The sequence below is a fragment of the Nyctereutes procyonoides genome, unplaced genomic scaffold (genome assembly GCF_905146905.1).
Source record: "Nyctereutes procyonoides isolate TBG_1078 unplaced genomic scaffold, NYPRO_anot_genome, whole genome shotgun sequence".
Taxonomy (NCBI): Eukaryota; Metazoa; Chordata; class Mammalia; order Carnivora; family Canidae; genus Nyctereutes; species Nyctereutes procyonoides.
In genome coordinates this window covers 7,130,751-7,156,568 of record NW_026575026.1, presented here as the reverse complement: position 1 = coordinate 7,156,568, position 25,818 = coordinate 7,130,751, and the positions used below count along the sequence as shown (strand labels likewise).

The 25,818-nt window shown below is 40.2% G+C and overlaps 1 protein-coding gene across 1 annotated transcript; it reads right to left on the bottom strand.

Moving 5' to 3' along the window:
- Positions 1-7,221: 7,221 nt before the first annotated feature.
- On the bottom strand, positions 7,222-22,803 carry GRSF1 (G-rich RNA sequence binding factor 1). The gene is made up of 10 exons (XM_055315247.1): positions 22,352-22,803; positions 19,444-19,600; positions 17,593-17,748; positions 17,048-17,191; positions 16,177-16,312; positions 13,495-13,679; positions 12,199-12,320; positions 10,524-10,659; positions 10,076-10,151; positions 7,222-8,592 (listed from the first exon to the last, which is right to left on the bottom strand). Exons 1-9 carry the CDS (start codon positions 22,703-22,705, stop codon positions 10,102-10,104), a joined length of 1,440 nt encoding a protein of 479 aa, XP_055171222.1. The 5' UTR covers positions 22,706-22,803; the 3' UTR covers positions 7,222-8,592; positions 10,076-10,101.
- Between the last annotated feature and the right edge of the window lie 3,015 nt (positions 22,804-25,818).

Here is a 25,818-nt window from a genome sequence, read left to right as displayed (position 1 = left end):
CCACATCGGGCTCCCTGCATGGAGCCTGCTTCTCCCTCTGCCTGTGTCTCTGCCTCTCTCTCTCATGAATAAATAAATAAAATCTTAAAAAAAAAAAAAGAAACTAAAGTTTGGTTTCTAGCACCATTCTCCACTAAAAGGAACCAGGGTTCTTTGGAGAAATGGCTGGTGCTACTAGGTTTGGGACATCTTGTAATACCACAAAGTAAGGAAGTGACATAAAAACCAAGGGATGGGGGACATTGAAGGGATATAGAAGCCAACAGAAGAGCTCCCCGTGGCCAAAGCCAAAACCATGTGAGCAAGATGATGTCTATAGGATTTTATAGGTTTTTTTAATTTTTATTTATTTATGATAGCCACAGAGAGGGGGGGGGGCAGAGACACAGGCAGAGGGAGAAGCAGGCTCCATGCAGGGAGCCCGACGTGGGATTCGATCCCGGGTCTCCAGGATCGCGCCCCGGGCCAAAGGCAGGCGCCAAACCGCTGCGCCACCCAGGGATCCCCTCTATAGGATTTTAAAGCCGAAGTACAAAATACCTGAGTCCATACCAATATAAAAGATAAGTGACGGAGAAGCAGCACATCTGCACAGGAAAACTCCAAATGATGTATGTAGCTCCTATTCTTTCAAGGAGAGGAAGCTTAACTCCCACCTCCTGAATGTGGGCTGCACTTATTAGTAATTTGCATAATATAGAAAATGCAATTTTTAAAAGTACGATATAGAAAGAAAAAAAAATTTATAGTCCCCAGCAAACACCATCTCGGCCAGGTGATCAAAATTAACGTCAGTGATGAGTCACACGGATAACATGAATCTTTGGTAAGATGTACTGAAAACAGCACCCTTGTGTTCTCTGCCCAGGTCCTATAACCCCAATCTAACCATGAGAAACACCTCAAAATTCCAACTGAGGGACCTTTTACGAAACACCTGACAAGTACAGTGCTCCTTAAAATTGTCAAGGTCAGGGATCCCTGGGTGGCTCAGTGGTTGAGCACCTGCCTTTGGCCCAGGGTGTGATCCTGGAGTCCCGGGATTGAATCCCACGTCAGCCTCCCCGCATGGAGCCCGCTTCTCCCTCTGCCTGTGTCTGTGCCTCTCTCTCTCTCTTTCATGAATAAATAAAATTTTTAAAAGAAAAATAAATAGATTTCAGAAGTCACCATGTTTTTATTTATAGTAAAAATCTTTCAAGTAACTTCACCTAATATTTCCTCCTACAGGTCCCTCAAGTCAAATCTTAAGGACTCTTACACATTTGTTGGCTTGGGGATTTGTAAATTATTGAGATCTTTTATTCTCAACATTCCTGACAAGTAATTTTGTTCACACATTAATCACTTCTGTAGAAGAAAATTTTCTAAGCATGTCAGTCTACCAAATAAGAAATCAAGTATCTGACATGCAGAATTTCTACACCTAGAATAAAAGGCAAATTTTATTCAAAGACAGCGTATTATCTTGAAATGTAAAATTAGCTAAAAATAGAGCCGGTGACTAGTTGTAAGCATTGCTGAGGATGTCAGACTCCTAAAAATCAATAATTAAGTTTGGTAAAGAGAGCACTCAGGCCTCCAATAGGTAGAGTAGAAAAACTATACAAGTCCGCAAGCAGCGACGATGCCTTACCATTTGAGGGTGCTGCTTCTGACACAACAGCCTCACTCATATTCAATTATAAAGTATATCAAAAATAATTTTTTTCTAAGTTAAAGCAGGCTAAAAATTAGTCCAATATTATAACTTATATTCCCTCAGTTGCATTCTTGAGACCAAGAAATGGGCGATATTACAGCCAGCCTATCAGAAATTGTGAATAACTCAATTTCTTTTCAACTCTTGGTTCCCAAATGTCATTGTCAAGTGACAGAAAAAAAGGTTGAGAGCCTCTTTAGTTCAGTTAGAACCAGGTATGTTTTGGGATCACAGGTCTTTGAATATACTTGTGAAATCTCACCTATGCACTTCAGTCTATCACTTGAAAGCACCTTGGTGATCCTTGTTTCACTGAGTCCATCAATATTCTTGTCACACCTTTTCACCAGGTACTTTAAAAATCATTTCATTAGGATGACCTAATTCTGACACAAAACCTAGCAGCCATAAAAGGGGAGATTTAAGAATTGCACCACATAGGGGTACCTGGATGGCTCAGTTGGTTGAGTGTCTGACTCTTGATTTTTGGCTCAGATTATGACTTCAAGGTCATGAGATCAAGACTCACATCATGCTCCACAGTCAGCATGGAGTCGGCTTGGGATTCTCTCTCTCTCCCTCTACTCCTCCTGCTCACGCATTCTCTCTCTAAAAATAATAAAAAGAATTGCACCACATAAAAAGAATTTCTGTAATGATAAGTAAACAAAATGAGAAAGTGCTGGGGGGGGTATTTAGTTAACTCATTATAAGAATATAGGGCCCCTGTTAAGAAAAAAACCCAAACACAATAAAAAAGTGGTCAATAAACATCACAGAAAGGCAATCAGCAAAATTCAGTTTGTGGAAACCTCTACAGGTTAATCTTATTTCTTCAAATAAGGGCAAAAGAAATGGAACAGGGAACATAATAGACTAAAAGAACAGGCACTTCATCTTCATTAATGATATTTGTATGACCAATAAGCTTATATGAAAAAATGTTCAACATTATCAATTGTCATGAACAGTAAATTAAAACCACAAACAGTGAATTATTACGTATGACACACAGAATGGCTAAAATTACAAGCTGGCAGCAAACGGTGAAGATGTGGACCTACTAGAACTCCTAGTGTTGTTTTTTATAAAATAGGAGGACCACTTTAGAAAAATGAATGTCATTTTCTAGTAGAATTAAAAATATAGCAATCTTACAACTCAGGATATTCTACTAAGTACCCAAAAGAAATTAAAACATAGATCCACAAAAAGGCTTGCACAACAATGTTCATAGCAACTTTATTCGTAAGAACCCAAAACTAGAAAAAGCCCAATGTCCATCAGTTGTTCACCTAAGTGAAAGGTTAAATAAACTGTGGCATTTACCCACAATGGAATACTATTCAGCAACAAAAAAGGAGGAGCTGAAACATACAGATGAATCTCAAAACATGCTGAGTGAAAATTTACACAAGAATAGATACTGTATGATTCCATTTAGATGAAGTTTTAGAATAGGTCAAACCAATCCATGGTAAAAACAAAATTCTAAAAGGAGGAAGGGATAGAAGTGCAGAACTTGACTGGGTAAAGAAATTTTCTGATGTGATGGAAATGTTCCATAGCTTGCTAGAGGTTATGTTACACAGTTGTACATTAAAATTCATCTTGCAGTAGGTACACTTAACATTTGTTCACTTCACTGTAAATTTTACCTCAAGAAAAAAAACTCTAGTTAACAATTATGTATTCCAAAAAGCTTAAGAGTCAAGTAGGTCTACAACCTTGATATCCATAAAGAAAAAGACAGATTGATGGATGCACAGATATAATGTGAAGAAAATATGATAAAATAGGGGTGCCTGGGGGGCTCAGTCGGTTAAGTATCTGCCTTCGGCTAAGGTCATTGTCCCAGGGTCCTGGGATCCAGCCCCAATGTCAGGCTCCCTGCTCAGTGGGGAGCCTGCTTCTCCCTGCCTCTGCCTGCCACTCCCCCTGCTTGCTGTCAAATAACTAAATAAAATCTTAAAAAATATATGATAAAATATTACTTGTATAATCTATGTGCATGTCTAGGCATGTTTACAATTCAACTGTTCTGTATGCTTGAAATTTATTTAAAAATGTTGCAGGGAGGATCCGTGGGTGGTAGCTCAGTGGTTTAGCGCCTGCCTTCAGCCCAAGGCATGATCCTGGGGTCCCAGGATCAAGTCCCACATCGGGCTCCCTGCATGGAGCCTGCTTCTCCCTCTGCCTGTCTCTGCCTGTCTCTCATGAATAAATAAATTTAAAAATCTTTAAAAAAAAATGTTGCAGGGGAATCAGAATAACCAATTACAATGTGTGGATTGTTGTTTAAATCCAGATTCAAATAAAAATTTTTAAAAATTACCTTTCAGGGATCCCTGGGTGGCGCAGCGGTTTGGCGCCTGCCTTTGGCCCAGGGCGTGATCCTGGAGATCCGGGATCGAATCCCACGTCAGGCTCCCGGTGCATGGAGCCTGCCTCTCTCTCTCTCTGTGTGACTATCATAAATAATAATAATAAAAAATTTAAAAAAAAATTACCTTTCAGATAGATATTTGTGATAAGAGATTAGTATTTTTAGGAATGGCGGTATTGGGATCCCTGGGTGGCCCAGCGGTTTGGCGCCTGCCTTTGGGCCAGGGCGCAATCCTGGAGACCCGGGATCGAATCCCACGTCGGGCTCCCTGCATGGAGCCTGCTTCTCCCTCTGCCTGTGTCTCTACCTCTCTCTCTGTGTGTGACTATCATAAATAAAAAAAATAATAAAAAAAGGAATGGCGGTATTTTTTAAAAGTCCTTTTTTACAAAAGACATCATGTATACTGAAATAGATAAAATGATGCTATGTCTTGGATTTGCTTTAAGATTAATAAAAGGAGAATGGGTAGATGGGGATAATAAAAGGGGGGGAAAACAGGTACAGGATATAAAGATAATTCACAGAAAATGAAATCCCAGAAGTCTTAAACATGAAATGCTACCTCCTAAGAGAATACCATCGTGGATGTTTTTAAACCTGGCATATGGGCAGACTGCTAATATGCTGTGTTTGTGAGGCTAAGGGAAAATGGGCACTTGCGTTGCTGGTACAAACTAAGAAAAAACAAATTATAGATAGGAGTTTAATTTTAGATATAAATTACAAGTGCACATACTCTGATCATTTATCCTAGAGAAATTTATGTATGTACAAAAGGACATAAATTTATACAAGGTAATTCATTCCAGCATTACAATAGCAAAAGATTGGAAACAATTTACCTGTTCATCACTAAGGGATATGTTAAATTACTTACATCCATGATTTTTTTTAAATGAGAAGATTTTATATACGGATATAAAATGATCTTTGGAATGTATTAAATGGGGAAAAATGGCACAAGAGCATGTATAGTATGCTACAATTTATATTTTTTTAAAAAATGAAGATGTCTATTAGGTATTGGTTTATCTATACAGTAAGTATCACTGGATGTTTACATTGGAAACTGATGACAGTTTACTTCCATTGCCCAAGTAGAGAAACTAAGTAGCTAAAGTATAGGATGGGAGGGAGACTTTACTGTAAACCCTTTCATAGCTCTTGAATTTTATTTCGTTCAAAAAATAAAATATAAAATTACCCCATCATTTATTTTCATATCATCAAGGTGTAAGAACCAAACTAAACCTTCCTATATCCCTGTCCTAAAATTCAGTAAGAAAGCCACCCAACTAAAAAACTGAGCAAGAGATCTAAACAGACATCTTACCAAAGACAATATGCAGATGCAAATCAATATATATAAAAGATGCTCGCCATGTTAGGCCATTACAGAATTGCAAATTAAAACAAGATAACCAGTGAACACCTATTACAATACCTCAAATTCAAAACACTGACAAGAATCAACTGCTGCTGCAGGAACTCTCATTCATTGCTAGTGGGAATGCAAAATGGCATAGCTACCTTGGAAAGAGTTTGGCAGTTTCTTACAAAACTAAACATAGTCTTACCATATGATCCAGCAATCGTACTCCTTGGTATTTACCCAAATGAGCTGAAATCTTATGTACACACAGAAACCTACACATGAATGTTTATAGCAGCTTTATTCCTTCTACAAACTTCAGAATTCTAATCTGCTGAACCGAGGGAAAATGTATTCCTACATGACAGCATGTTTTTAAAGCCTCTGGAACTGCCTCTACTTTACTGCTGAGTTACACCACTCTATAATACAGGTCCTGCCATTGAATGTGAACCCTTGTACGTAATTTAGGGGAAACTCTTAAAACACTGCTTTTTTAGTTATAAAGAGAAAAAGATATAACCCAGAGAAAAAAGCCCCATTGATAATCTGCTAGGGGGACTGTTTATGGCAGAGGATGCCAATAAGGCATGTTCACCATTAAGAAGCAGGGCCATCGCCTCAAAACGGCATGCAGCTCTAAGTAGCCTTCTCCTACTTCCTCCTCCCCACACCGGCAGAGGACACTGAGAAGAATGTAGATCCTTCCACTCCACAGTGGACTCGGTCTCCCTCTCCACCTAGCAGAAGCCTTATTCTTCCAGGCAGAGGGACACTCTGGTTCTGCTTCATTCATTCTCTGCTATCAGTGAGCACATCCATCAGATCACAATCTTCAGCAATCTTCTCCTCGGTATCTGCATGCAACCTATCAGAGTTCCTCCTTGCAATTCAAGTAGCCAGCCACAGCAAGAGGAGTAACCTGTCCGTATCTAAACCTGCTATTTTTTATAGATTTACCACCAGACATTATAAAGACACAAAGGACCCAAATGCAAGAGCTAAATTCACTGTCACTACTTCTTTCAATTATCATTAGCAGGTAATGAGATAATACACAACTCAAGTTTTGTCAAATTTTAGTAAAGAGAAATATGTCTTTTGACTGGATGAAAATAAAAAATTACTTTTAATCTATTATGTGCTTTTCTTCTCCTTCTAGTAGCTACATTTCCCTTCTCAGCATTTACTGGCCTAAATTATGAGCTCAAACGTACTGAAGGAGTAAAGTGTATGAATTCATAAGATGACTTCCCAAGAATGGCCACCTTTTGTACTAAGCACTCACTCACTAGTGTGGCAAGATACACCCTCTTCATGCTTACCTACCACATAACATTTGCATGCTTTTGCTCTCATTCTTTTCTTAGAGATGTACAAATGAAATTTATTAGCTTTAAAAGAAAGTAATTGCAAATGAATTAATTTCTCACCAATCCTATCCCAACAGTCCCTATAGAATTTTTTCCACAGCAAATTAGATACCTACTGCTATACAGAGAAAAGATCATATTCTAATAGATCACACAGCTACAGACACCAGTTCTGATAGCTTGGTACACTCAATCATATATGAAAACACTTTTCTATTTAAGTAGTAATGCTAAATATGTTAGGATGGATAATTAAGTCATGTTCATATAGGATGATAAATATACAAATAAAAATTACAATTTCCTCTTCTTCTACTATACCAGGACGTGATGTAACAAAAATATATTTGGTTGATACACACACTCCAAAATAAATACTCTTAGGTAATCTGCAGCCTGAAACAAGCCTTCATTTATTGACTACTTACAGTACAGTGATTTCATATCTTAGCTGGTAATCAAAGATGGTTCTGTATTAAGTGAGAGAACACATCATCTCTCTTCCAGATATCACCTCTCAGAAATCTGGGCTAATTCAATTTTAAGAACTAGAATTGTATCTCCTGGTAACTATGTGGCAGTCGTCACCCTGAGAACAGGAACAAGGCAAAGAAAGTATACAGGACTTTGATTCTCCTACATAGGTGCACATAAGGTTAGTTTATTAAGGACTACATTTTGAAGCCAGCCATTTTGATCCAGTATTTAAATAACAAGCTGTTTAATATTAAAGCAGAAGATACTGTCACAATGTGACAGAAGTACAGCTTTATCCATAAACCCTTCACACAATTATACATTAAATGCTATTTTTATTTAAGCAAGGCACCCCTACTTGTTCTAAAATATGGGATGTGCTATCCCACTGAGAAAGCAAATGAGGAGACAGATTTTTTTTTTTTTCCTCTCAGGAGCTGGTTTAAATTCAAGTGAAGCCATTAATGTTCTTACCAGTCAGGACTGTTTTGACATGTCACTTCACAATTTTGAGACTAACAAACACCCTTAAGGTTTACCCAAAATCAAAAAGGGGGGTAAATGTTCAGAGAACTTTCAAGTTGAGACTAGAATTCTCTCCTTAAGGATACAGGCACCAAAGTCAAATGCCTTTCCACAAAGCTTAGAAAGGCAAGATGTTTCTAAAGACATAAAACTGCCAAATCGTTGTCACTTACACTCACTAATCTGCGGTACTTACTTTTTGTTTTGATTCTTTAAATTTCTACCCCTACCTAAGTAATCTAATACATCTAAAATTAAAACTACTCTGCCAAACCTTAATGGTTCAAAGGTCTGAAACCTTTCCTTGCTTTGGTGAGTATTTGGTTAAAATAAATCAGTATTTCATTCCAGAAAAGTTTTACATCAAAGCCTTAATTCATAGGCAAAAAGACAAAACTTCAGAGTATCTGTAAAATGGGAGAAAGATTTTCAAGCACAGTGCTGAATAAAAATATGTAGTCTTTACATTGGGTAACACATCTCCTATGAAAACAAACTTTTATCATATAAAATAAAAACCGGATTTTTAAATCAGATCCTGAACAGAATAAACAAAAATTTAAATTTGTGTTTATTTTGTAATTCCAAACTGAATCTTTCCTTTTCCTTTCTAAACAGTCCACTATGTTATTTGTCTTATAAGCAATTAACCCAAAATCCCCAAATCCATTCTCTAGCAGTTGCTGCTACAAAACTGGAACTTTATATTCCACGTCCAAAAGAGATGTGCAAATGAAATGCTTCTTGCTTCATCCTGAAAATAAAATGAAAAATGTTGCACATTTACTCAAAATGAAGAAGTGGTGCAAAATAAAGAAAAGAAAAAGTGTTACCATATCATACCCTTTCCCAGACCATTTAGAATTACAAATTTAGTAACTTCTTTTTTTAACATAGGCTCCCTACCCAGCATGGAGCCCAACACAGGGCTTAAGCTCTCACCACCGTGAGACTGAGACCTAAACTGAGATCAAGAGCTGGACGTTTACCTGCCTAAGCCACCAATCGCCCCAATACTTTTTTTTCTGACTCAGTGCAAATCCATTTAGTGACAAATCCATTAAGTTAACATAAAGAAAACTAGTTAGGCATTAGTGTTTATAGCCTGGAATGAAACAGCAGGTTTTCAGAGTTGAGCACAAAATATATTTTACACAATAGATTTTAGCTAATATTTAACATGGCAAGATTGTGGGACTTTGTATCAAAAATAGCCTGTGATTGGGGGGTCCCTGGGTGGCTCAGTGGTTTAGCGCCTGCCTTTAGCCCAGGGCGCGATCCTGGAGTCCCGGGATTGAGTCCCGCATCAGGCTCCCTGCATGGAGCCTGCTTCTCCCTCTGCCTGTGTCTCTGCCTCTCTCTCTCTATGTCTATCGTGAATAAATAAATAAAATCTTAAAAAAAAAAAAAACAGCCTGTGATAACTACAGTAAAGAAATGCCTCATGTATTTCCAAGAAATAATTACAGTTAATTATCTCAAATGCACCACTACATATAGAAAAATGATTATAATACATTAATGTGGGGAAATAAAAGATACCACAAAACATCTAGTCAAGGGAAACGACATCAAGACATTTAGTAGATTTGTCACACATTAACACAACACTATGAAATCATGTACTTCCTAGGACAGACTATTTTCATAACACTTTTTAGGAAGAGACAGTGTAGAGAATTTCAAATGTATCATTTTAAACATTTTAAGATCTTACAATTGACAACATGTGTTTAAATTTTGTAAGGAAAAAAGCCAGTAAAAGCACCTTTTCAGATATTAAAGGTAAAAATAATTTTTAGGCACATAGCATGATCAACATTGGGAATGATGCCGAAAGATTCTATACAGGAAAAATACCCAAATACAATCATAATGAATACTATTTCCTAAGAGAGTTTCATTCCTTATTTTGATACTTCAATTACCTTGATTAATTTGATCATTATTAAGGGGTGCCTAGGTAGTTCAGTCAGCTGAGCATCCAACTCTTGATCTGGGCTTAGGTCATATCTCAGGGTCGTGGGATCGAGCTCCACAACAGGCCCTGCACAGCACAGAGTCTGCTTGTCCCTTTCCCTCTGTGTCTCACCCTGCATGTACACGCATGAGTACATGCTCTCTCAAATAAATAAATAAAATCTTAAAAAAAGAATGGCTTCCACCATATTACAAATTTAGTGAGTTAATGCTTAATTTATCAAAATAATTCTCACAATTGTACCTCTTAAATTTACCTTATTATCTGGAGTCCCTGGAAGTCTTATTTTCCCTTTGGACATGAATTCAGGAACAATTCAATATATCTATGGTCTAAGAATGACAAAAGAGGATTTATTTTAAGAAACTGAAAAGGGAGAAATAATACTACAGTCATTTTCTCATAGTTCAAACAGCAACTCAAAACCCTTTGTCCATTACATTTCCTAACTAAAAACAAAAACAAAATTAAAAAGCAAAAAAAAAAAAAAAAAAATCCTACCTCTGTACAGAAATATGCAGGACAATTAGCAAATGCTTTTCATTACAATATAGTATCTTGCCCTTTTTACAGTTAATTTTAGTATTATTAACAGAGCACTTTTCCCAAGGAAAAAGTCGAGGCAAACTCCAAAACAGAAAAAGCCATTTGTAAGCAAAAACAGAAGTAAGAAAATGACCATAAAAACCATGGGCAGCACTTACGAACATGGGACCGATCCTTGAGCATAGCTGCAACAGCATCCTCATGGGTATCGAAGTGCACATCAGCTTCTCCAGTGGCCTTCCCGTTAGAACTGTATTCCATGGTGATTCTAACAGGCTTCAGTGGAGCAAAGAACTAAATAATAAACAAAAGCAACAGAATGTTAAGAGGCCCAATTTCTAGCAGTCTAAGGCTCCGCATTTTTCTTCCAGAATTTGATTCATAGACTCAAGAAATTTGTTTTTAGAAAATCTCTTTAAGGGATCCCTGGGTGGCACAGCGGTTTGGCGCCTGCCTTTGGCCCAGGGCGCGATCCTGGAGACCTGGGATCGAATCCCACGTCAGGCTCCTGGTGCATGGAGGCTGCTTCTCCCTCTGCCTGTGTCTCTGCCTCTCTCTCTCTCTCTCTCTCTGTATGACTATCGTAAATAAATTAAAAAAAAAAAAATCTCTTTAAGTAACACAGTAGTTACATTACATATCTACCATCTCTTCCGGCCTTTCTGATCCTCTTAGAACTCAAGGTTACATTTCAAATATCTGTCCACAGAAAACTTAAATATAAGTACAATAACACAAGAATTCTCAAACTTTCTTATGCCAATAAGGATTGCTTTTATCACTCCTCCCAAACACATCCTCTCCTTGTATCTAAAGAGTGCTCATCAAATAAACTACATGTCTTTTTTTTTTTTAAGATTTTATTTATTTATTAATGACAGACACAGAGAGAGTGGCAGAGACACAGGCAGAGGGAGAAGCAGGCTCCATGCACGGAGCCTGATGTGGGACTCGATCCCAGGATTGGTCTCCAGGATCACGCCCTGGGCCGAAGGCAGGCGCCAAACTGCTGAGCCACCCAGGGATCCCCAAACTACATGTCTTAATAAGTCACTTTTACCATTTTTTAAATCAGGTATGTACCTACTACCCAGTTTTTTACCAGTTCTAAATAAAGAGAGCTACCACACCAAGTGGTTATCATTTCAAACCAAAGCAACAGAATGTAATGCTTTAATGAGACTTTTTGACCTTTGTCTGGTTCAAGATATGATTCCTATCAGGCTTTTTGAAGCAATGAAGACAACTTTGAGGCCCCACTACTAACTGAAGACTCTAGGTTTGGATCTACATTAAGTATATGTACTCAAATTCATGAAGTCAACATGGCTACTGTTGTTTTCCTTTCTTTTCATTTATAGTGGGTCATAAAATAAAAATATTTTTAAAATTCCTTTTCTCAAATATAAGGGAATCCTGGTGAAGAAGTCTACATGCATCTAAGCATTTAGGAGCACTGGGATTCTTATTTAGTGTATAACTCCTCTGTGACAAATTCCCTGAGTCTGTTTCCTAAACTCAAAAATAAGTAAGTTGAAACAGTTTAGAGAAAGACCAAACTTTTCTACTTTGAATACTAAAGCTACACCATATTATTCTGTATTTACAAAATCCTCTATCATTATACATTTGACCTTTAAATGTAATAAAATCCACACTTTCTCAGCTGAAGAAAATAAAACAAGCTTCCATAACCAAGGAGATGGCACCTTACTGTCCAAGGAGAGTTCAGAAATAGGGTATTTTCTTCTGTATCTTTCCCAAATTAATGTAAGTTCAATCTTAAAATTTTTGTTCAAACCTATTGAGATTGGATATCTTACTGCCACACACATTTATAATGTCTTGGGCATTAGCTTGGAAAGGCAATCCTCTCATGTGGACAAAATGTAGTGAAGATGTAGCTCCAAAATCAACAGCCTCTGGAAGCTTTTCTGACATCTCCTTAGGCAATTCTGAGAAGTGGAACAAAAAGCACTGTCAGAAACACAAAAGCTTCAGAGTTATTAACAGCTTATAATTAGGTATGACCTTTATGTCAAAATCCTCAATTCTTCTTGAACCAGTAAGGAAGAAGGGCTTTAACTTTTTTTTTAGAGATTTTTTAATTTTTATTTATTTATGATAGTCACACAGAGAGAGAGAGGCAGAGACACAGGCAGAGGGAGAAGCAGGCTCCATGCACCGGGAGCCCGATGTGGGATTCGATCCCGGGTCTCCAGGATCGTGCCCTGGGCCAAAGGCAGGCGCTAAACCGCTGCGCCACCCAGGGATCCCGAAGGGCTTTAATTTTAAAAGCAAAAATGGTCTGAAATTTCTGCCACCTAACAGGTATCACCTGAACACCCATTAGGATTTAGTGCGAAGATTTAGTGCATCAAACCATTACCAGATTCCAAAAAAAAAAACAAACATATCTTTCTATAAGAACAGAGAGAAGGAAAAATGATTATCAATGGAAAAAAAAAAAAGGCAGAAGAAACTTTCTGGGTGCCTATAGGCACTTAAAAAAAAAAGAAGAAATATGATAATGGGAGTTTAAAGATTCATTTATTGAGAGACAGAGAGTGTGCACGTACACAACAGCAGGGGGAGGGGCAGAGGGAAAGAGAATCCTGAAGTAGACTCCCTGCTGAGCTCAGAGCCCAACTCAGGGCTCAGTCCAGGACCCCCAGGTCACGACTCAAGCAGAAATCAAGTGTCTGTCACTCAACCAGCTGAGTCATCTAGGCTCCCCACCATGGCATGGGTTTAAAAAGGTTTTATAAAACTTCAAAAATTCTACATGTTACTTTGGGCTTAGGAATCAGAGGAATTATTAAATAGATCTTTTTTTTTTTTTTACCTTAGTTTAAAGGCTGACTTTTTAAATCCTTTTATTATATTTGTGCCACCCAGCTTTTTATATGAAGTCCAACAAAAATGATTATATAAAACAAACTTTATGAAATAACTAAGGCCTCCTCCTTATATTCAAAGTACTTAACTACACTCAAAGACAGAGAAATCTTCCAACTCAATAACCTGGTCCTATAATCTAATAATTTCAACAACATGGTCATAAAAAATATTTTAAATATCAAAACATACAAGAGAGACCCAGTAAGTCTCAACAATGCAGGTCCTTACCTATTTCCTTCTCACTTTCAAAAGCTGTCATGGGTCGAATATCCTCATTTACTTCATGTTCTTCAAAGGCCATTTCTGGCTCAGTTATATACTTAGCAGTAGGAGAAGATGCCATTTTCTTTCCCTTATGAGAACCAACATGTGTTCGAACTTCATTCCTTCTGCTTGGAAATATCTCTATATACCTATGTCAAAGCAAAAGTGAACAGGCACAAACAATGCAAAGTAACTTTACACTGAACTCATTTAAAATAAAACATGCATACAGAATATTCCCAATAGCTTATGAAACACAAGTGTCCAAAGATAACAAATGATGGAAGAAGTAAAACTAGATATACATACATATTAGGCCATGAAAAGTACTCTTTTTTTTTTATTTTTTTTTTAAATTTATTTATGATAGTCACATAGAATGAGAGAGAGAGAGGCAGAGACACAGGCAGAGGGAGAAGCAGGCTCCATGCACCGGGAGCCCGATGTGGGATTCGATCCCGGGTCTCCAGGATCGCGCCCTGGGCCAAAGGCAGGCGCTAAACCGCTGCGCCACCCAGGGATCCCAATGAAAAGTACTCTTAAGAGAACATGTCATCAATGTAATCTTCCGCACATCCCCACTCAAGATAACAGCTTTCTTCATATATAATTTAAAAGTATTTTCTATTGTTTTGCTTCATGAGAACAGCTATGCAAAGATTGTGTATATCAAAATAATCTGGTAGAAGGGTTTTGTTTTTTACAGTTGGTTAACAATCTTTTGAAGCCTTACAAGTCAATTCTGTAAAAATTAGTGTCTGTATAAGATATTAAAAGTCATAGTATATGAGGAGCTAATACCCTCCAGAACTTCAATAGGATGCCAACGAGAATGCATGAACTTAATGTCAGTTCTGACTTGCTATCTGCTTGGCAGAAGGATTATCTATTAAATCCAAGCTTCTGAAACCAATTTTTTTTCTCAATACTGCTTTTCCAAATTAGGTTAAGCTTGAGTTGCAAAAATCACTTGTATTTATAGATATATAAAGATTAGATAAGCACCACTTCTTAATGTATTGAAGAGATTTATACACTGCCATAATGTTCCCACATAAAAACATAACAGTGATGTATTTGTTCTAAGACGTATTAAAGAAAATATGAAGAGTACTGAAAGAAAATGGGAGTAGAGGGTGGTTTGCATACACATTTTATTTTAAAAAATTACTAAAGACCTCTGAATCAATTCTATACATAGATCTTGAAAGACATGGCTTTAAAATGGCTTTTTAATTTTTAAAACTTCAATGAAGCCAAGTAAAACAGCCAGAAAGCAGCAAAATAGCAATCTGAAATTTGACACTTTTGAGTACTCTTCCAAATTTGACACAAATGAACCCATCCATCACTACATGCATCCTAATGTGATGTGATATGTAGTATACAGCAATATCTATAATGTATCCATACCAAAATGTTAACCTGAATCAATTCAAGACTAGCTTTAACTTCCAGTTTTCAGGGACATCTGGGTGGCTCAGCAGTTGAGCATCTACCTTTGGCTCAGGGCTTGATTCCAGACTTCCAGGATAGAGTCCCACATCAGGTTCCCTGCATGGAGCCTGCTTCTCCCTCTGCCTATGTCTCTGCCTCTCTCTCTGTGTGTCTCTCATGAATAAATAAATAAAATCTTTAAAAAAAAAAATTCCAGTTTTCAGGAAATAATTGAAGATACAAAGGAACAAAGTGACACTAGGAAGAAGCATAAGCTCAATATAAAACATGAGACAGGGGATGCCTGGGTGGCTCAGTCTGCCTTCATGCCACAGGTCATGATCCCAGGGTCCTGGGATTAAGCCCTGTATCAGGCTCCTTGGCAAGGAATCTGCTTCTCTCTCCAACCTTCACCTTGTTCATGCTCTTTTGCTCACTTTCTCACTTTCTCTCAAATAAATAAAAATGTTAAAAAAAAGAGAGAGAGAGAAAAAGAGATTGTACAGGATGATTGACTCAGTATCTCCAAAAGTTAATTATATGTAAAAAGGGGAAGGGAGGGGCACCTGGGAGGCTCAGTCAAACGGCTATCTTTGGCTCAGGTCATGATCCCAGGGCCCTGAAATCAAGCCCCATATCAGGCTCCCTGCTCAGTGAGAGCCTGCTTCTCCCTCTCCTGCCCTCCTTGCTTGTGCTGTCAGATAAATAAAAATCCTCAAAAACTAATTAATTAATTAATTAAAATAAATTACAGGGGAAAGGGAATAAAAATATGAAGGAGAAGGGGACTTGCTCTAGTTTAAGAGAACTGCAGACATAACAATCAAAGGCAATGTGTGGACCATATCCAGATTCTGGTAACTAAAAGAAAAAAAAAACCAACTCTGAAAAGACATTTTTGGTTTAAATGGGAAAATGTGGTAATAAATAGATATATTTATTATGATAATAAATTCCTGCTAATTTTGTTAGTCGTGACAATATTAGGATCGCATGACAAAATGTTTTTAAAAGATGCATACTGAAAAAAAAACAGATGCAGCAAATATAACAAATGTTAATAATTTGTTAATCCTAAGTGATGGGCATTTAGCAGATCATACTATTCTACTTTTCTGTGTTTAGATAATTTTACAGTTATATTACAGTGCATTCATCAAAATGACCCAGTGTAGGATACTTCACATTATTAGAATCTGCTTCACTCACCTGTTACCAATTTCTTCCCTATGTTTCAATAGGGCTTGGTTAGCCATTTCTGGTTCTTCAAACTGCACATAGGCTTCTCCTGTTTTTCTTCTCCCTCTGTAATCCATGACAAAAGTGATGTCTACTATATTCAGTCCTAGGACACCAAAAAAATTATTATGAATTAGTGCTAAGAGGAGCCTTTCTTATCCTTAGGAATAATACATTCATTCACATAGTAGTAATTTTTAAAATCTTCTTAATAAAATTTTATGTCTGTTTGCTAGTCGGATACATGCCTAATGGGAAGAAAATGGTTATGTGGCAAAGCCAGTAACACCTACACATTTGTATTTCCAGAGTATTTAGGATCCATGCAATCCATCTAAAACACACCAATCGGGGATTCCTGGGTGGCTCAGCGGTTTAGTGCCTGCCTTTGGCCCGGGGTGTGATCCTGGGGTTCCAGGATCAAGTCCCATGTTGGGCTCCTTGCGTGGACCCTGCCTTTCCCTCTGCCTGTGTCTCTGCCTCTCTCTGTGTGTCTCTCATGAATAAATAAATAAAATCTTAAAAAAAAAAAAAGATGATAATGCTTTTAAACCATAGAAATTGTTATTGTTTTGGACAAATACAGCCATGCTTATGAGGTTATATTCCTCAACAGTAAAAAAAACCTGCATGAAATAATTTTGAAATGTGACATTCTCCTAAGATCAGAATAGGTCAAAACACTTATATAAACACCGAATACCCAAGTAAAAAGTCCTCCCCTAAAGAACCTAATATAACTTCATGCAGTTACCTAGAAAAAAGGTTCATCTAAGATATAAAATGAAACAAAAAGGAAAAGAAAAATGAGGCCCCAAACAGGATATAACTGAAAAAGTACCTGCAAAGAAGTCTACAATGTCTTTCTCATTGCAGCTATAAGGAAGTCCTCTCAAACGAACCACACCATCATTTACCACAGGTGTAGATTTGACCTGCAGGCTCTTCATTAAGGCATCCACATCTTCATTGTTTATCTCATACACTACAAAGAAAAACACACAAAAATTACAGAAATTTACAAAGCAAAGGAAGACACTAAAAAAAAAAAAAATCACACTTGGTGAGTTATCTTAGAATGTAAAAACTAGTATTTTTAATCTTTGTGTACTTCTCTGGAGAAAATAACAAATGACATTTACTGAATATGAATATTTACTGTGTGTCAGCTGTGACTTAAACATCCCAACTTGTGAGGTCAACTTGGTCAACATCCTCATTTTTATAGATAAGAAACTGAGATTACCTCGGTGTTTTATTTTCATACCGTATAAAAGGGTGTATTCATAATATCTACTTCATTATTGCTAAGGATCAAACGAAACTGCCTTAGAAAGTACAGGCTAAAGTACTGATCACAAAAAGCCAGAATATGACTTCACATACCTTCCACATATCGTTGTCCCATGTACATACGATGCTTTTCTAAGGCTTTTTGCACATCCTGCTCTGACTCCATTTCAATTAAGGCATCACCTCTTCGTTTCCCATCTCTATTTAAAAGGAAGTGTATTCCATTCTCACCATTGCGGATTCTGCAGTCTAAAAATACGTGAGTAAAATCAAAACCAGAAACCAGACTTTTTTAATTTTTTTTTTAAATTTTTATTTATTTATGATAGTCACACAGTGAGAGAGAGAGAGAGGCAGAGACACAGGCAGAGGGAGAAGCAGGCTCCATGCACTGGGAGCCTGACGTGGGATTCGATCCCGGGTCTCCAGGATCGCGCCCTGGGCCAAAGGCAAGCGCCAAACCGCTGCGCCACCCAGGGATCCCCGAAACCAGACTTTTAACTCAATTATACAAGTCGCTAGAATGGAATCTTCCAATTCCAACAACAAAGCAGGAACCAAAATGTCTCATATTCCTTATAGAAACCCCCATTACTGAAGACATCCAAATACTAATGAGGCAATAGTCTATAAAATTTTACTTGAAAAAGATAAGCAGACCTGAGCACATAAGTTTATGACCTCCTGATCATTAAAATAGCAAACAGGCTCAACACAGAATATATTATGTCCTTCTCAATGCTTCTACAATCAGTTTCAAATCACATAAAGAATTAAGATATGGTTAAGTTTACACATGTTTTCTTCTGTTATAATCATAAGAACTTCAAAATAAATCCTGTAATAATAATTTTGTTACCATAATTGAACTTTGCCCCTTTTTCATTACCAAAGAAAGATCCTCACACTGCATACTGCTAATGGCAGCAAATTGAAGATGTAAAGAGCCTCATAAAATACTTGACCCACACAATGCTATGCACATTAAGGTACTCTATATTATTACATCATTTTACAATATTTAAGGTGGCATCTTTTAAAAGCCTTTTTTCGAGGGGGCACCTAGGTGGCTTAGTCAGTTAGGCATCTGATTTCAGCTCAAGTCATGATCTCAGGGTCCTGGGATTGAGCCCCAAGCTGGGTTCTGGGCTGAGTAGGGAGTCTGCTTATCCCTCCATGTCTTGCTCTCTCTCAAATAAAATATCAATAAATAAATAAATAAATAAATAAATAAATAAATAAATAGATAGATAGATAGATAGATAGATAGATAGATAGATAAAGCCCTTAAAATTTTTTTATTTTGTTTGAGGGCGAGAAAGCACAAGCTAGGAGAAGCAGAGGAAGGGAATCCTCAGGCCAACTCTCCACTGAGCACCAAGCCAGTCAGTCGCAGGGCTCAATCCCAGGATTCTAAGATCATGACCTGAGCTGAAATTGAGAGTCAGACACTTAACAGACTGAGTCACTCAGATGCCGCTTTCTAAAACCCTTTTAAAAGGAAAGTTAAAAATCATAGTCAGGTACAGAACTTAGAAACCAGTCACAGATATGTAAACATTCCAAAAATGTTACTAAGGAAATTATGCCACTTGACACTAAGTGATCTTGTATTCTAAATGCATGTATTACATAAAGAGCTACACTTAACTGGTTTTGCTTCTTGATAGGTAAATACTAAAACTTCAGAGGAAAAAAAAAACAAAACTGGTTTCTACCACGCAGTTTTAACATTACACTTTTGTATTGCATTTAAAATCTTTACACCTGGTATATGCCACAAATGGTACACATGATGTCAGTTGGTATGCACATACAACCAGTCAGGACTTGACAACTTGCCCACCACCAAATAAGATGTCTACAGTATAGTTTAACCCGGTTTCTATGAGGCTACTTTTTACTCAGACAAAATTATATATTTCAAACATACATAAAAGGTACCTGAGAAAAAGTTAACCACATCTTCTATAGTGCACGACCACGGTAATCCTTGAGCTCGAATGAGATAAACATCATCTACTTCTTCTCCTAACTTGGAGGAAGCCAATTCATACTCAGGTAGAGGTGGAAGGTCTTCCAGGTAGGTAGTTTTGGACTCCTTCCAAGAGAAATAAAGAAATGTAAAAATGCTTCTCTGACCATCTCACTTAGAAAATGTTTATTTCTGCAAACCAATGCTCTGGATGTTATTCTTAGGAGACAGTTACTATTTCAGAGGCGAGAAGTAAACTTCACAAGTTTAACTCATACTTTTTTGGCATAAATTGTACATTCTAAAGCAACAAGCAGGTATATCCCAATGATTTGGCAGGACATAAATTTTATCCAGGGCTTCTTTTTAAATCCATCAGTTCCAAATTACACCTAATAATAGTGTTTAAGTTAAGGCAGAACAAGAAGGGTCTCTTCAATTTGACAAATATGAGTGCCTCCTATATGCCATATTAGGCCCTCATCTCAAAGAGCTTACAAGCTAGACTAAGACAAGCGTTACAAGACAGGATGCTTTAAGTACTACAGTCAAGATACAGATTATTATAGGGATTCAAAACAGAACACTAACAGAAGAATCAAGTCATAATAAAAGATGGGCCTCAAAGAAAGGACAGAATTTTGACAGCAATATATAAATGACAGGGCACTCCAGTTTTGAGAGGTGAGAGGAAGAGGCAGTATGAACAAAAGCCCATTTGCAAAACAGCAATAATCCCATTTGGCTAAACTTCAGGGTATAATTAGGAGCCAAAGAAGATGAGCTGGCAAAAGGAACTTGGTATCATACAACAGAGAGACTTGAGTGTGAAGCTCAATGTGTCCCCTCAACCTGGCAAAATAGAGTTAATAAAAGGCATTTACCAGTAGGTAAAACTACAAGAGAGCAGGATGCATGGACAGACTAATCTGTCAACTGGTAAGTCAGACCAACTAAATAAGGGAAAGATCATAAGAGGTGACAGCAGTAGTGTTAAGGTAACAGGCGCCTGAGACATGCCTAAAGAACTCTATTTTACAAGACTAAGAAAAAACTGGAATTTAATAAGATTTCAATAAGCACTACAAAAAAACCAGGACTGACAATGAAGAAGTTTTAAAACTTGCACTCTCCTGGGCTAACAAGAGAGATGTTCCTTTGTGCCATTCCATGATTTACCTTGAGGCTTAAGCCTACCTGCGAGGAGTCAACGATAAATGTAAAACCTCTAGCAGATGTCTTTTTACATATTTAATAAAAATGCAACAGACACAATTATTAATGTGGAAAGACAACTCAACTTTAAATCAGGTGGCCTGCAATCTACCGCTCTAAAAAGATACTTCACTCCTTTGTATGTTCCCATCATTTTCATGAAGACTTACATATAATTTTAATACTTTTTTAAAATTTTTATTTATTTTATGATAGTCACAAAGAGAGAGAGAGAGAGAGAGAGAGAGAGGCAGAGACACAGGCAGAAGGGGAAGCAGGCTCCATGCACCGGGAGCCCGACGTGGGATTTGATCCCAGGACTCCAGGATCGCGCCCTGGGCCAAAGGCGGGCCCGAAACTGCTGCGCCACCCAGGGATCCCCTATAATTTTAAAAATCAAGGATAAATGTGAGCAGTGTGTTAACACCAGTAGAGAGATTCAATAGATATCATTAGAGCCAATTTCATAGAAAATAACGGAGAGTAGCTAGTTCACAAAAGCTTATTAGAGATGGGGGGGGGAGTGTTTTGTTTTTGTTTGTTTTCAATAAAGGCAATATTCCCCATTTTCCCAGAATTCCGCAAGCCTCACAAGCTTTTACCGAAAAGGGCAGCACAAAGTATTGGGTCACAATTCAAATCAACTGGCTCCGCCACTGGCGGACAGAAGCCAAGCTGATTCGCCTCCCGGTTCCCCTAAGTTCAAGGAGAAGCACAAATTGAATCAAAGATAAGTAAGATCCAAGATATCAAGAGCTTGCTAGTCAAAACGTGAGCTGCGATTTCCCGGATAGCACGAAACAAGCAGAACAGAAAGCTTCCTCCGGTGCACAAAATATCTGCAATCAGAGTTCCTAAAGGACACACTGACTTTGTTTTTTTTTTAATTTTTATTTATTTATGATAATGACACTCAGAGAGAGAGAGAGAGAGAGGCAGAGACACAGGCAGAGGGAGAAGCAGGCTCCATGCACCGGGAGCCCGACGCGGGACTCGATCCCGCGTCCCCAGGATCGCGCCCCGGGCCGACGGCAGGCGCCAGACCGCTGCGCCCCCCACCGGGGGTCCCGCACACTGACTGTCGAGAAGGAAACCCTGCGGGCTCAGCCCCGGGTCCCCAGTCGCGGCGTCCTCCCGGCGTCCCCTCCGCCAGCATCGCAGGCTCCTCAGCGTCCTCCCGTCGGCGGCGACCCAGGGCCCTGAAGGACCTTCCGCCGGGGGAGGTGGGAGCGCAGCGGTGACCTTCAGTGAGCGGGGGCGGCCCAGCCCGCCTCCCCCCGGGGCCCGGGCGCGGCGAGCGCCGGCGACGAGCCTCCTCCCCGCGAGCCGAGCGCCGGGGCCCTGCGGGAGCTCCCGGGCCTAGCGCTCCCGCGGCGCGGCTACTCGCAGCCTCGGGCGCCGCAGCCTCGCAACCGCCCACCACGGGCCGCGGGAGACAAGGCCCCGACCTCTGCCCGGCCGACCGCAGCCTCGAGGCCGCAACGAGGAGCAACCCGGGGCCGGGAGAGCGTCCGTCGTTCCGCGGCCCAATGGGAGGCCCCGGCGGGCGGCGGGCGGCGGGCGGGCGGGGCGGGGCGGGCGGGGAGCGCGAGGCGCACGCGGCGAGGCGGGAGCGCGCGCGGCCGGGGCAGGGTCCCGCGCGGCCCCCGGGCGCCCACGTACCTGAGCGTAGGTCCGCGCCGGGCCCGCGGCCGCCGCCAGCGACTGCGGCAGCAGCGGGGCTCGCAGCGCCGGGTAAGAGGCCGCGGCGGCGGCGGCGGCGGAGGCGGCCGCGGGGGGAGGCCCCGCCAGTCTCCCGGCGGGCGCAGGCCCGGTGTGGAGGCCCCGCGCGTGAGAGGCGGCGGCCGCGGCGGCCCCGAGCAGCAGCAGCAGGCGGCGCCGGCCCGAGACGCCCGCGGGGAAGGAGCCGGCGGCCGAGTAGAAGGGCAGGCAGGCGGCGCCGGTGCGCCGGCAGCTGCTGCAGTTGCAGCCGCAGCCCCGGAGCAGCGCCCCGAGCACCCAGCGCGTCCCGGCCATGGACTCCGGAGGCGGCGCGGGGCCTGGAGGCGGCTGCGGCTGCGGCGCAAGCGGAGGGGGAGTGGAATCCAGGGCCGGGGAGGGGGCGCCTGCACATGCGCCGTGGCGCCCGGGGCAGCGGCGAGCCGGGAGGAGGCGGAGGGCAGGCGCGGCTCCGCCCGGTCTCCGCCCTCGGGGCGGGGCTGCCCCGCGCGTCTTCCCGGCGTAGGAAACTGAGGCCCTGAGGGGCCCGGCGCGGGGCCCGCCTGCGGCGGCGAGGGCGAGGGCGAGGGTGAGGCGGGGCGGGGCGGGGCGCGCCTGGGGCAGCGACGCGGGCGCCGCGTCGTGAGGGGCGGAAGGGCGGTCTCTGGAGGCAGCGCGGTCCCGTCGCCCTCAGGAGGCCGGGGGGGGGGGGGGGGGGGGGGGGGAGGGGCGAGGGGAGCGGAGCGTCCGGACCCTCCTCCCCGAGACCGAGGCCCGTGTGCAAGGTCCCTCTCTTTGTTTTAAGATGAAATACACACTTCTGTGCTGGTACTGCGCGCAGCAAGACCTAAAGCCTCCTCCGGTAAGTGAGTGTGTTCGCGACTTTTGTCAGAAGGCCGCTTGTGCAGTTTTCTTCTTTCTGAGATCAGGATCCGTCTCAGATGAATAAGCAAAAACGGAGGCCGAGAGGGAAAAGATCGAACAATCTGAAAATTCTAAGACTTTTTATTCATGAAAATTTCGAAGTGCAATGAACTCCTAGAGTCTCACAAATCATCGACATTTTTCGATCTCGTGTCTGTCACCACCATCACCACCCCGCAAACACTCTTCTCTTTGCTGCAGTATTTTAAAGCAAATCCCAAATATCACGTCAGTCATCCTTTCAGTGTCATCTTAAACTGATCAGGACTTAAAAAACAACACGATGATTCTTGGATTAACTGTTCTGAAGTATTCAAGAAGATTGTTTGAAATTTGAGTTGTTTTCTCTGGCCTACTTTTATTAAAAGGAAAGCTCAGTATTTCCCAGAAAACCCTTTCCCCACCAAAAAAGAAAACAACAGGGGGAAAAAAAGAAAAAAAAAAAAAGACCTGATTAACTTGGCTCTGTGGATTTGGAGTATCCAAGAAAGGACTTCCTCATCTGCAAGATTTAGGAATCCTAGAGATTTTTTTTTCTTAACTCTCCGTTTCAAGCAGGAAAATGGGTTAGCCGGTCATGACGGATTATCACTATAAATCATAATCTGTGAATGTGCTAGAGATTCTGCCCATATGTACTCTTGCCTTCATTTTCGTAATAGCTGAAGCCATCATCCGTAATATGCAAATCTGAATGGATTAGCAACCTAAATACATAGAATGAAATCTTGCAGATTATAATCAGGAGTCTACACCAAAGTATTAAAATAGGAAGCTTCGATTTTTTACCTAGAGGAAGTTGGGAGAATATAAAGGGAGAAAAGAAACTAATTTTGAACAATTACTCATTTACCTAAAACATTTATTCAGTGCTCTTTGTGTTCCAGGCATGATGCTATGCCCTGTCCAGTCAAGTATAATAATAGGCTTACGGACCAAATATCAAAGTGATGTTTAGATTTACATATGTCTAGATTGTAGAAAGAGAATAACTAGTTTTGTAAATTGAAACTAATAACTTATGAAAAGGTTTTAAAAGTTGTATTAAATATTATTTTAACCCAAACAAGTACAGCTCTGTTTACTAGGGCTAGTTAAACTTTTATTATGGAAACAAAAAGATTCTTGGACAAAAAAATTTGAAGAGACTGGGGTGGTGACAATGGAGATGAAGAGGGAAGATTGAGATTTTAGGAAGTGAAATCAATAGGATTTGAGGCCAGATTAGAGAGGTAGTGTTTTCTGTAATTGTGTTATTTGGAGTTGGGAGAGCTGGATGGGGATGACTTTTCATCCCCGGGAAAGTTTAGAGATTAGTGTAGAAATATTGGAAGCAAACGAACCCCATTTTCTGTTAAGCCAGAGAAGACTGTCCTGGAAATATTTGCTTGCGAGTTGTCAGTATAACTGAAGCTGCTGGTTTGGATGAGATTGCTAGGACCAGGGTTAGAGTGAAAAGGCCTAGCAACAAGTGAGGTGCTACAACAACGAATGCTCTGTAGAGGAAAATGAACTTGCAAGAAGAGCGAGAAGGATCAGTAAGAGAACTAAGAGCAAATTAATGAAAGCCAACAACAGTGTTTCTCCGGAAGGAGGTAGGGAGTATCTACCAGTGTCAAGTCCTTACTAAGATCATTACTTACTTGTCAAGTGAGAGGAGAATAGGAGAAAGCGTCTTGGATTTAGTGACATGGGAAGTCTTCAGTAATCTTGTCTACAGTTGTCTGGGGTAGTGATAGCAGAGGCCACAATAAAGCAGGGGTGAGGAAATGGAGATAGAAGTGCAAAATAAGTTTGATTTTGTAAGTGAGAAAGGAATAAGGTGGTAAGTATATGTCAAAAGTGGATTTTGTTTTGCTTTGGATTAAATTAGGGTAGATTAGAGCATATTGAGATGATGTTGGGAGAGGATTCAATTACTAAGGATTTAATTGAGTAATCAAGAGAAAATAGACACAATTGATATCTGGGTTGCTAGAAGGGTGAAAGAGGATAGGTATCAAAGCTCAGGTGCAGACATGAGCTCTGTATAGGAGAGAGCTCCGCGGTTTCTCTAAGTAACCATAAAGCATATTGCTCTTGTGGTACTTACTACAGTACTGTACAGAGTAGTACTGACAGTGTTAACCTTCTTCTCTGACAAGAATTTATGAGGTAGAGCTAGTCTTAATCGGCAGAAGGAAACACTGGAGATTTGGGAGAAAGTAAGGAGAGGGACTGAGAAAAACCATTCCCATTGCTAGGAAAGAATTTTCAAAACAAGTCCTCTTAGCTCTAAATAGCACATTATTGTGAGCTGGGGGAGGACCTGTAAGGATCTGAGTGTTCTGATTACTAAGAAAAAAGTGAAGGAACACATTTTATTGTCAGTGCCCCTCAATTCTTGGAGATGAACATACTTTTCTTCTGATATGCAATGAAGTTGAGTTAATCCTAAAGGTCTCACCCCACAGCCTCCTTTGCATTTGAAAGGAACAAAAAAATCATGAACCATGGATGTCAGTAAA